The sequence below is a fragment of the Ceratotherium simum genome, chromosome 2 (genome assembly GCF_057802395.1).
Source record: "Ceratotherium simum simum isolate JZ-2026a chromosome 2, ASM5780239v1, whole genome shotgun sequence".
In the NCBI taxonomy this organism is placed as follows: domain Eukaryota; kingdom Metazoa; phylum Chordata; class Mammalia; order Perissodactyla; family Rhinocerotidae; genus Ceratotherium; species Ceratotherium simum.
Window position 1 is genome coordinate 35839891 of NC_141901.1, and position 12472 is coordinate 35852362.

Consider the following 12472-nt stretch of genomic DNA (forward strand, 5'->3'; position numbering starts at 1 on the left):
ATAGTAATCCAGTAGCAGTGTAGGAAGGATTTGAGGAGAGAAAGAATGGAGACAAGACATGAGTAGGAGGCTGATGTAGCAATTCAGCCAAAAGGCATTAAGAACCTGAAGTAGGGGAAGAGGCCCAAGTAACAAGTCCACAGCACGTGGCATCAGATGAGTGTTGAGATGAGGAAGGAGCAGAGTTTGAGAAGATCCCAAGATTTTCAGTGTGGTAACTCAGAGGATGATGGCACCATAAGCAATTTAGGAAACCAAAGAGGGGCAGCAGGTAGGAGAAGAAAGAGGATTCTTTCACATTTGGAGATGAATGTGTTTAGTATTAGTACCCCAAAGCTCCTTTCAGTCAGGTTGCTCTTGCCACAGAGAAAACAGAGTTCTTTGCTCAGGGTTGCTTCCCTGCCCGGGACTCCAGCCCTGTAAACAAGCCTCATTTTTTACTTAGGAGAAGGTGCACAGCTCTTCCCTGCCCCCTCCACCTCTGCTCCTGGAGGGGTTGAAGCATCCTTTCTAGTCATGTAATTTGGCATAGTCCACTCGAATGCTCATGGCTATTTAAAAGGCTCATCCTCCCTCTCCAGCCTCCTGCAAAGGGAACAGCTGACCCAGAGGAGAGCTGGGACTGATGCCTTGCGCTTTGCTTTCTCCCACCTTTTGAAAAAAGGATTTGTAAACATCTGCAGCCTTAGTGGAGCCCTAAGCAGTAAACTTGGGGCCCTCCCACTCTGCCGTGGCTCTGCCTGAAGGTCTCCATGAACTCGGCCTCTCCTGTGAGGTAGACTGAGGCTGCAGCCCTCACTCGGCCTCGGCCTGTCTAGGTCAGCCTTCCAGTCATGCCTTTACTCAGTCTTTCTTAACAAACTGTACCCAGTACTGGGAGCAGGTGAAAGTCACAGTCCGTGGCCTCAAATTAAGAACTCATAGATGACAAACAATGGTAAACTAACCACCGCAAATCACGATGATATTTTAAAATAGGAATGCATACAAGACCATGCTTAGTAAACCCATGCTGCGGTGGGGGCGGGGAGATAGGGAAGATGAACTATTTCTCTGAGGGTCACAGAAGGCTTCAAAGGGTGTAACTAACACTTGAGTGGAGTTTTGAAAGATAAGCAGGAGGTTATCAGGTAGGCATGGAGCGAGGCAGTGTGAAAGTAGGTCCCCAGGTAGAAAGGGTGAAACAGTGAGGCTCTTTACAGGGCTGGAGTCCAAGGGAGGTGTAGAAGAGTGGCTAGACTAGAGCCAAGAAGTAGGCAGAGACTAAATCTTCAAGGGCCTTGAATGCTGGGCTCAGAGGCTTGCACTTTATCCTGAAAGCAATAGGGAGCCAGGGACCAGTTTTAGTCATGCGAGTCACAAGAGCAGTGTCCTTACTCCAGAGCAGTCCTGTACTCACGAAAGGCTCTAATAAACCATTCCTTCTGGAGAGTAAATGACTTGTGAGCTCTCAGGTAGAGGAGAGCGTTAGGTCCTTCTGCAGACATGAAGCAGCATGTGGGAGTGGTATTTGCTGAGGGAACATGCTGGACATCACTGTAGGTATGACTGGCCTTTGTTTTAGGGAAAGAATCATTAGTTCTTCTAGAGAAGAAAGGTTAATTGTCTCTCTTTCTGTCTCTTTTAACCACTTGGGGGCTGGTCTTATCTTCAGAATTCTTCAGATACAGTCCCTGGTATCTGGTTGGGACTGTTTTGGGGAAGCAGCACCCTCTAGAGGAAAGAGTATGTGTGTTTCAGCTGGGGCAGCAGCAAACCCAGAGCTTTGGCCTGCTGCCCTCCCCCCGGCCTGGCCAGCTTGGGGGTGGAGCATAGCTGATTGTTTATCTGCATCTGACTCTGACCACCACGAGAACAAAGCTGCCTGGCTGTGGGAGGTGGCACAACAGCTGGGAGCAGCAGATAACAGCTGAAGGAGGCAGCTATAAAGGTTAGCAACAGCAGGCATACAGCTGGAGGTGGCAATCACAACAAAGAGTTTTAGCTAGTAGCCAAAATCTCCAGTGCCCATGAGTCTATAGCCTTAACACTGGGCTCTCAAAGCTACAGGCTCTGTCTTCACTGTCTCAGCTGTGATCCTCTATACAACGTACCATAGAGGCGCCTCCGGAGAACATGAAACCCATGAGAATGAACCTGGGGTACACAGAAGCAGTTGCTACAATTAAAAACTTCTGGACCAGGAGCCAGAAGACCTGGGTTCTGGTTCCAACTCTCCCACTAATCTACTTGGGGCAAGTCTCTCTGAGCCTAAGTTTCTAGTGATGCCTTTCCTACTTACCTCATGGTTGAAGGTCAAATTACATATTTTATAAACTGTAAAGTGAGATATAATCATAGACTCTTATTTTGGGAATAGTAAGCAAGGCTTTCTTTGGGCCCCAGAGCTTCCGTTCCCCCCAGATATGCAGAATCTCTCCTCAGCACAAACAAAGCTAGGACTTTGATGAATGATCCCCAAATGTTACCATAGAAAGTGCAGGAGGGTATGGGGCTGGCCCAGTGGCGGCGTGGTGGTTGGGTTCGCGCACTCTGCTTCGGCAGCCCGGGGTTTGCGGGTTCAGATCCCAGGTGCAGACCTGCGCACCGCTCATCAAGCCATGCTGTGGCAGGCGTCCCACATATGAAGTAGAGGAGGATGGGCACGGATGTCTGCCTGGGGCCAATCTTCCTCAGCAAGAGGAGGATTGGCAACAGATGTTAGTTCAGGGCTAATCTCTCTCACTAAAAAAAAAAGAAAGTGCAGGAGGGTAGAGATGGGGAGGAGGAGGCAGGCATCTTGATCCTCCATGACTGTAGCTGGAAGCTCAAAGACAATCTTTTAACCTCCCATCCAAAGCTTCAATCTCCTCTATAGAATCTCTGCAAAGTGCTTGTCAACCTGTCTTTGAACACCTCCAGGGATACGGCACTCTCTACCTTTTGAGAAGCTCTTTCTACATGTGGACTGTCCTGATTGTTACAATGTTCCTTGTCATAGCAATCTGGAATCTTTTTCCCTGTAGTTTGAACTCACTGGTCCTATTTGTTCGTTTTGGAACTCAAAGAACAAGTCCAAACCCTTGTTCACATGACAGCCTTTCAAACCAAACATTTGCACGCAGCCATCATATCCCTCTGATCGTCTCTTCTCCCGACTAAACGTCCCCATTTCCTCCAACCATTTCTTACCTGATCTGGTTCTGAATCCTCTCATATCCTGATTATTCCTTGATACACAATACTGCAGGTGTGGGATGAACAGAGCAGAATCAACTACCTCCTTATTCTAGATACTTTAATTCAACTAAAGTAGCTTAAGATTGATTGCATTGCTTTTTTGGCAACCAAAACACAAAGATAACTCATAATGGAATATTTTCTGCTAAAATACATAAATTTATTTTCATGTTACTGCTTACTAAATCACATCTTCCCAAACCAGAACTTGCTCAGGTAATTACTGGACCCAAGTATGTAACACAACATTTGTCCTTTTTGTTAGATTTGGCACACTTCTGGCTCCTTTTGGATCCTAATTCTGACCCAGACCTTGCCTTTGTGATCTGTCCCAGCTTTGCGTCATCCATATAATTGATGGCCATGTGTTCTATAGTTCTGAATAAAATCAGTGTGAAGCACATGGAATAGGGCAAGACCAAAGATAAAGCTCTCTGGTATATCACTAGAAAACAGATTGCAGGCTATTATGATACACTCACCAGTACCACTGCTTTTTTATTTTTAAGTCACCGAATTAGATTAGCAGTCTGTTCATTTTTCTCTGTTTTATCCCCAGGGACATAATGAGAGATCTTTTTTTTTTTTTTTTTTTTTAAAGATTTTATTTATTCAGTTTTTTCCCCCCAAAGCCCCAGTAGATAGTTGTATGTCATAGGTTCACATCCTTCTAGTTGCTGTACGTGGGACTCGGCCTCACGTTGGACGGAGAAGTGGTGCCTCGGGGCGCTCCCGGGATCCGAACCCGGGCCGCCAGCATCAGAGCGCGTGCACTTAACCGCTAAGCCACGGAGCCGGCCCAATAATGAGAGATCTTGTCAAAAATCTTGCTTAGACACTTTACCTATTGCATTTCTCTGATTTGCATTTAGTAACCTCGTTACAGGAGGTGATCAGGTGAGCTAGATGTGACTTGTTCTTGGGAACCCCATGCTGGGTTGTTTTGATAAGCTTCTCCCACCCTGCCCAAGTACTCACAATCTTAATGCTCATTCTAGAATCCTGCCTACAATCAACATCTTACCTGTTTGTAGTTTATAAAATGTACCTCATTTTTCTTTTTGAAAATTAAAATTATGTTCACTCATCCACAACTTTCCAGCACTTTCTCTGTTCTCTAATAGTTCCTCAAAATCTCTTATAGAGGTTTCACGTCTTTTTAAGAATTGGAGGATCAAATGAGAAGGCATGCTAACATGTAAACTTTAAACGGTATATAGGTGCAGGCATTGTGGTGGTTTGTTATTATTATTATTACTACTACTGAGTACTGAATGGGGCTTTACTTCAACTGTAAATAAGAGTTCTTCAAACTTCACTATTACAGAGCTTCCTTTTGCTCCAAAGTAGCCAAGGATATTGGGAAGTGGATGACATCCAAGTCTGGCTGAGTAGTCTCACTTGTACAAAAGTTCCAGGTGGGTGGGGGCTGGTAAAATGGGTTCCTGGTTGCCTCTGAACCTTCTGGGATTGTCATCCACTGGTGATCTCCAATTTAGTACCGACTTGGGTGAGTATATGAATGTACCCAAATAATTTAGAGTTATCCAGGGATAAGGCTCTGGGGAAGAAGGGGTGGGGGACAGTGTGAAGAATGAGAAAATGCAATGGTTCGGACTTCTCGGAATGGAGAATGTGATGAGCCTCTCTGTTCTCCAAGAGGGACCGAACTCCCCAGAGATCACCCTGCTCCTTCCCAGAAGATCTGGCCATCAGATCTAGAGTTTGAGCGCTCAAGTGATTAAAATTCTTTCTCTGCTGGAAAAGTACAAGTTACTCCTTGGGCGGGGTGCCAGGCACCTTGTATTAAGTGAGCTGTCTCCTATTTCAGAGCCTTGTCCCACTTTCTACTATCAGGACAAATAGCAATCCTGAATTTGAGCTTGTGCAGACATAGCCAATAACTAATATACACTCCTAACTCTCCTACTTCACTCAGTCAAGACAATTTTTCCACCTACAATCTGGCATTTCTCACAATCCCTGGGAAAATGTTCCAGTGCAGCCAGGAAGTGTCAGCATGTTGTTTCTCTTCCACCATTGCTTACTTCTTTTTGCTCTGGTCCTGTCTGTGCTCTTCCTAGCACCACCCCAGGCTCTTACCCAGACCGAATTTCCCCAGATGATGCAAATAGATAATGATGATGATAATAATAATAGTGAATGGGCTCAGAGAACATCTTGAAGGGTAGAAGAATGGGCACTTTCTGCTATTTTCTGAGCCAGATGAATATCTTAGTACCACCAGTGAGTACTGACTTGGGGCTAGGGGAGAGAATGGAGAAATTAAGGGTATGTGTGTGTTAAGGGGGATTGGCCTGGAAAGATTTCCATGGGACAGTTTTTCTTGCTGATGCCATTCATGAGGGTGGGGAGAGATCTTATTTCAGAATTAGAGATCTTCACAGAACTGGTTTTGTGGCAAATGGAGACCAGTAGAGCCCTCTTTACTCTTACCCCAACCTTCAAGGAACTGTGCACTTACTACTCTTCTCTGCCTTTCCTAAGAATTACAAATATCAGACTGTACTGCAATTATTTGAACATGTCTTTCTCACCAGGCTGTGAGTTCTTGGAGAGCAAGGATGATGTCATTTTCATCTTTGAGTCACTGGCATCTTGCACAGTGCCTGGCATATAGCAAGCGCTCAATAATTATTTGCTAATAAAAGGACAAATCAGTGGCACTAAAATGAACATTACTTCTTCCTTCCCATTGGGTGGTGGCTAGCACTTGGCTGGATTTCTGCTATAACCTCCATTATGCTGTCTTGCTCCCTCCAGATGACATCAGTTGCCAAGGTGTATTACAGCCAGACCACTCAGACAGAAAGCCGGCCCCTAATGGGCCCAGGGATACGGAGGCGAAGAGTCCTGACAAAAGATGGTCGCAGCAACGTGAGAATGGAGCACATTGCCGACAAGCGCTTCCTCTACCTCAAGGACCTGTGGACAACCTTCATCGACATGCAGTGGCGCTACAAGCTTCTGCTCTTCTCTGCGACCTTTGCAGGCACCTGGTTCCTCTTTGGTGTGGTGTGGTATCTGGTAGCTGTGGCCCATGGGGACCTGCTGGAGCTGGGCCCCCCGGCCAACCACACCCCCTGTGTGGTACAGGTGCACACACTCACTGGGGCCTTCCTCTTCTCTCTCGAATCCCAGACCACCATTGGCTATGGCTTCCGCTACATCAGTGAGGAATGCCCACTGGCCATCGTGCTTCTTATTGCCCAGCTGGTGCTCACCACCATCCTGGAAATCTTCATCACAGGTACCTTCCTGGCGAAGATTGCCCGGCCCAAGAAGCGGGCTGAGACCATCCGTTTCAGCCAGCATGCGGTCGTAGCTGCCCACAATGGGAAGCCTTGCCTTATGATCCGAGTCGCCAATATGCGTAAGAGCCTCCTCATTGGCTGCCAGGTGACAGGCAAACTGCTTCAGACCCACCAGACCAAGGAGGGTGAGAACATCCGGCTCAACCAGGTCAATGTGACTTTCCAAGTAGACACGGCCTCTGACAGCCCCTTCCTCATTCTACCCCTTACCTTCTACCATGTGGTAGATGAGACCAGTCCCTTGAAAGATCTCCCTCTTCGCAGTGGCGAGGGTGACTTTGAGCTGGTGCTGATCCTAAGTGGGACAGTGGAATCCACCAGCGCCACCTGTCAGGTGCGCACTTCCTACCTGCCAGAGGAGATCCTTTGGGGTTACGAGTTCACACCTGCCATCTCACTGTCAGCCAGTGGCAAATACATAGCTGACTTCAGCCTTTTTGACCAAGTTGTGAAAGTGGCCCCTCCCAGTGGCCTCCGTGACAGCACTGTACGTTACGGAGACCCTGAGAAGCTCAAGTTGGAGGAGTCATTAAGGGAGCAAGCTGAGAAGGAGGGAGGTGCCGTTAGTGTGCGCATCAGCAATGTCTGATGGCTTGGTTTCCCACCTCCCCATCCCTCTGGTCTCTTTTCCTCTTTTGGTACCCTGGGTAAGGGATATCACCCAGGCTTACTGGAGAGCCCCAGAAGCACCCATTCTCCACTCCCTCTTCTTTAACCCAGTGGCCTGTTGGTAGTCTAGGCCAATTGGAGTCCACGTTTTCCTCCCCTTGTCCCCTCTCACCTCCTCCCACTTCCACCCCAAGATACACACCTCCCTCAAGCCAGGATGGGGGAAGGAGAGGGAAGATTAGGCTGAAGTGCCTTAGGCCTCAGCCATGCTTGGAGACTTACATTAGGAGGACCATGCAGTTGGATGGATAGACTCCCCCCACCTCCCACCACCACCAGAAAGTTGGGTGACTTGAGGCTGGAGCCCCCTTCCTCTCCATCTTCCCACCTAGCAAGTTCCCTAAGGCAAGGCTCTCTGACGGTCCCTGTGAGGTCTGTGCCCTCAAAAATATAGGAATCTGGGATTAATTTATTGTGGGTTCTCTACCAACCCATTGAAAGAAGTTAGGGTTTTTCATGGCATAATTTCTGTTGGCAACTCCCGATTATAATTTAGGACTTGGTCACCACTGTTGTCCTCTTTCCAGTTTCTCAAGTGGAGCCTTTCTTAGGATTCCCAGTTATCTCATAGATGCCTGTGTTTCCATAGAATTGGGGTTGACCCAAGAAATATAAAACATATAGTCACAGCCATAACACCTGCACCCATCCTGGATTTTGAACTCTTCAGTGTGGAACAAATAATGCAGAGCTGTGGTCCAAAACCATGAACCTATCCTCCAGGCAGCCCTCGGAGGATTTGTTTCCGTGTCCTGTGAATGGGAAGACTCTCACCAGTATGTTCCCCTGGAAAAAGTCCAGTACCCAGCCCCATGGAAAGGCCTGGAAATGGTGTTCCAGATTACACTGTCCCTGGCTTCTCAAATTCTTTCCTGCCCAGCCTAGCCCTCTCTTCCCTTAACCACAACCCTTTGCAGAGGGGAAATACAAGGACCTCCCTCTCAACACTGATGCTCTACTAAAACTAGATTCACAGGGCACAAATTCCTTAGGAAAGTTAAACCAACCCCACCAAGTGGGATGAGTAAATTCTCGAATTTCCAGACTGCTGTATGGAGCCTCTGGGAATTGGGGATGTTTTGTTAAGGTTTGGGCAAAGGCAGAACTCTGTGGCTGGCAGACACAATTCTCCCTGTTACCCCTCCCAGTGCCCTTCTAAAAAAGTGCCAGCTATTTCATTAGGCAATACTGGGAGGGAAGGAAGTTATACCTCCTGATCAAATAACCATGGTCTCCCTCAGCCATTCCTGAGACTTGGTATAAAATGAGTATCAGTCTCATCTCTACTCTCCTCTGCCATGAGGCCAGTTTCAAGTGAGTTAAAAGGCATACTTTAAGAGATCAGACTCAGGCCATTCCTTGTTCCCTGGTGGGGACTGTGGTAGGAGTCAGGAAGTGCGTATGGGTACCAGAACTTTCTCTAAAGCCCCAAATCTCAAGAGTGCTTCGTGGTCTCACTTAGGTACCAAGGGACACCACCCCTCGCCCCCCCACCTCAAAGTGTTTTGGCATAAAGTCCCTGTATCAATCAAGTGGCAGTATATTTAAGATGGACTCAGCTATATGCTTATATAGAATGTGTACATGCATCTGTGTGCAGAGTTTTGCAGAGAAACACAAAATTTTGAGGCTGGACCCACAGTCACCACTCACTATAACTGGACAAGATCCTCTTATATTGATCTGTCCTTGAACTCAACTAACTATATCTTAAAAATGAAGACCCTTGACTCTCTACTTACTGTAGTGCCCTCCCCCCCACTTCCCCCACCCCCGCCCAATACTTCCTAGCTCTCAAGAAAACAAGAACCAGAAAAACCTGAAAATCTGAAACAGAGGACAGAAGGCAAAGAGCCAGCTTCTGGGGTCTCGACTTTATTTAACATTAGACTTACCTGATTTCTTTCAATGCGTGAGGGCAAAAAGTACTGCAGAGTGTGTGTGTGTGTGTATCTATATCTTCTTATCCATTAGCAAGTTATCCTCCATCTAGTTTTTTCTGCACACAGCTGCATCCCTCCTGAGGGAATTACTCTCTTCCCATTACCCTGCTGTCTATTCTAAGCCCCCAGACCCTGCTCAGATTCTTGGATAACAAAATGAGAAAAGAGCATTTTGTGACCTACTCTTTTTGATTCTCCTCCATGATCCCAGACTTTGCTCTAAATTGCACTTTAAATTATACTGTCTTTTTAATGCAACCTAGCTTATCCTCCCATAAGCCCCCCCCGCCCCAAGAATAACGCCCCCACCCTCAACCCTAAATGGCTTTAGACTGCAGCCCCCATCTCCTCTGAGCTGAAATCCCTTTTCAGGCTATCGGACAAGCTTTAGAAACAGCCAGGTCTGGTGAGAAATGGGCCCCCTGACCACACAAACCATAGACTTGGAATGTCAGGAAAGCACTAGGCACAGATGTTAAGGGGGGAGATTTCAGAGCATGGGCAAAACAACTGATGGGGGAGGATACTCAGGGTGTGAAGACGAGAAAGGGTGGTGCTGGGGGACCTAGTGAAATCGATAAAACCCTGGAGTCTTCCTTGGGCTAGCAAACAAGAGGTAGGTGGAGGCTCGGGAATTAGGATATGATATATATGAAAGGTTTATCTAAGGAGAAAGAAACAGAGATAATATATATATGTAGAGAGATGTATATAGATGTATATAGGACCAAATATACTGAATGTACAGACAAGAAATATTCAGAGATCTTAGCATGGGGCAGATATCTTGCTCTGGTTTTGGGGTAGGACTCCCCAGATTTCCAGACTTAAAACCAGTGCTCCTGGTTTCAGTATGGAAGTGAGACACCTGATGAAGTCTTTCAGGTGTGATGATGGGAAAGGGAGGGCTGGAAGCTGCTCTTCAGAAATAAAGAGTCATCCATTGAGGCTTCTGATAAACCCTGTGCTGCTGGTAGGACCAGGAAGAGGGGAGAGAGGAGGAAAATGAGGAGGGGAGACGTTCCATTCATGGAAATGTAGGAGAATCCAGTACTCATGCTGTGTGCTCCCATCTCCAGAAGTGTCATGTCACGGCAGCACGTTTTTTTGTTTTAAAATAAAAGCACCCTGCTGTTTTCCTCTCTTGAAGTGCCCTGTATGTCCCCTTCTTCCACAGTTTGGGGGTAACTGCAGCTCTAGCTCTTGGAAGTGATGGCCACTAAACTGAGAAGCCGAACTCTTTGGTGTGTGGGAGGCACCAAAGGGAAGCCTAAACCCTAGAATCCAAAGGCCAGGATGAAAGAGCTACTGGGCCCAAGATACTCCCAAGGCAGAGGCCCAGCCCTCTGTATGGCTGCAAGCAGCCCAAAGAGAATGCTCTCTATGCTACAAGTCCCAATCCTGGCATGTGGGCATGGGGAGGGGTGGTGCTTTGGCTTTGTTGCTTCTGTATGAAAATGAGGAGTGGGGCTACCACCTGCCCTGGGGGATGATGCAGTTACAGGAGAGGCTTCTGAAATCCCTTCTCTGTGCTTCACTTCAATATCCCCCTGACCTTTGTCAGCTAAGACGACCATCCAAGGATTTCCTTATGAGGCCTGAGCAGAGAAAGAAAGCCAGTTATACTACTGCTACAAGCCGGGGACACTGCCCCTCCCCAAGGCTGCTCCCCTGGTCCTTTACTCCTGCTAGTTAACCTAGATTATTTGTAAAATAACACACTACCTTTGCTGTACAGTTAGCATGGGCCTCCAGGCTCAGTAATGGCCAACTCTACTGAAGCAGAAGTATCTAGGGATGGCTTTTCCATTCACAGCATTAAACACTAAACCAGGTCAAATTCACCTAGGAAAAAGATGTGTGAGATTTTTTTGGTTTATTTTATTTTTGTCTGTTCAGAGCAAGCTACTAAATAAAATGGATAGATCTCTGTTCTTCACTCTAGCTTCCTTTAGAAAGCCAAATCAATCCTATTATTAAGGCCTGAACTCATAGGCCTACCAATGGGGAGGGTTGAATGAGGTGGTGCTGGAAGAATTTCTGACCATGTGGCCAGGTCTCTCCCCTTCATTGCTATCATCTATTCCATCTACTCCCTTCCCACACCTCCCCTTGTTAACTTTAGGATTCTTCAGCAAATACCTTTCAAATTCAGTTTTAAAGGACAAGATTTAAAAAAAGGTTAAGACCCAGAATCTGAAAATTGGTTCAGCTTAATTCAGGTAAGTCAAGTTGCTTTAGATCCTGGGCATTGGGTCTCTTTTGGCCAGTGCTCATGAGCCCAATTTCCCTTCCATGCTACCGTTTAGACGTTCCTTATATACCCTCAAGGCTCTATAAGCCCATTCATTTAATCGTTGGGCATTTCTTCCCCCAACTCTCAAAGAAATGGATTTCTCTTCTACTCTTATCTATCATTAGCCTGAAAAAGGCCTGGTTGTCAATATCTAGCCCTGAATTCTCTCTGATGAGAAGCAACAGATCCCACAGTCACTGATTCTTGTTCCCAAGAAATGGAAGTACAGAGGGAGGAAGAGGGAGAAAACTCAGATTCTTACCATCATCAATAAATACTTATCTACCACATTTAGGAAACACTAGGGATGAGTCATAAGATATATGAGATAAATAAGATATAGGAAATATACAGTCCCTTAAAGTTTGAAGAAACTTACAAACATGTAAAGAAAACATGATAAAATAACAAGTAGCACATACGAAGGGCCAGATATCCCATTAACAACGTGTTCTAAACAGTGAGACCTCTGTGGAAATCATTTCACAGGGACAGGCACTAGGCAAGGGATGGTATCAATCTAAGAGGTCTGGTTAGAACACATTTCACACACAATTCAAGAAAAATCAGCAAATGCTTAATGAGTTCCTATGATATGCCGTTCAAGTAACAAAGAAACAGAAGACATGATACACGCTATCGAGGGACACACAGTCTTCTGGGCTTTGTACCTGCTACTCCTTCTGTGGAACTCTCCCTACTGCCTGCCAACCCCCTCGTAACTCTTACTACACCCATCTTAGACCAAACCCTCGTGTTACAAGCTATGATTGCACCATGTACCTCTCCTTCATAGCACTTACCACAGCTGCAATTTTACATCATTTGTGAATTTATTTGACTAATGTCTGTTTCGCTCACTAGACTTTAAGTGCTGTGTGAATGGAATTCGTGTCAGTGTTTGGTCACCAGTACAGCTCAGCACTTAGCACAGCACCCAGCATGTAAGATGCTCAATAAATGTAGAAGGAAGGAAGGGAAGAAAAGAGGGAGGGAAGGAACTTGCCTCA

The 12472-nt window shown here is 46.4% G+C and overlaps 1 protein-coding gene across 1 annotated transcript in view; it reads left to right on the forward strand.

Annotated features, from left to right (window-relative positions):
• Positions 1-11216, forward strand: part of KCNJ10 (potassium inwardly rectifying channel subfamily J member 10) — a 32075-nt gene extending 20859 nt beyond the window's left edge. Inside the window, exon 2 of the mRNA XM_004442773.3 lies at positions 6004-11216. Within this exon, the coding sequence (XP_004442830.1) occupies positions 6004-7143 (1140 nt within the window). The 3' untranslated portion in view covers positions 7144-11216. The remainder of the gene's footprint in view (positions 1-6003) is intronic.
• The last annotated feature ends 1256 nt before the right edge of the window (positions 11217-12472 follow it).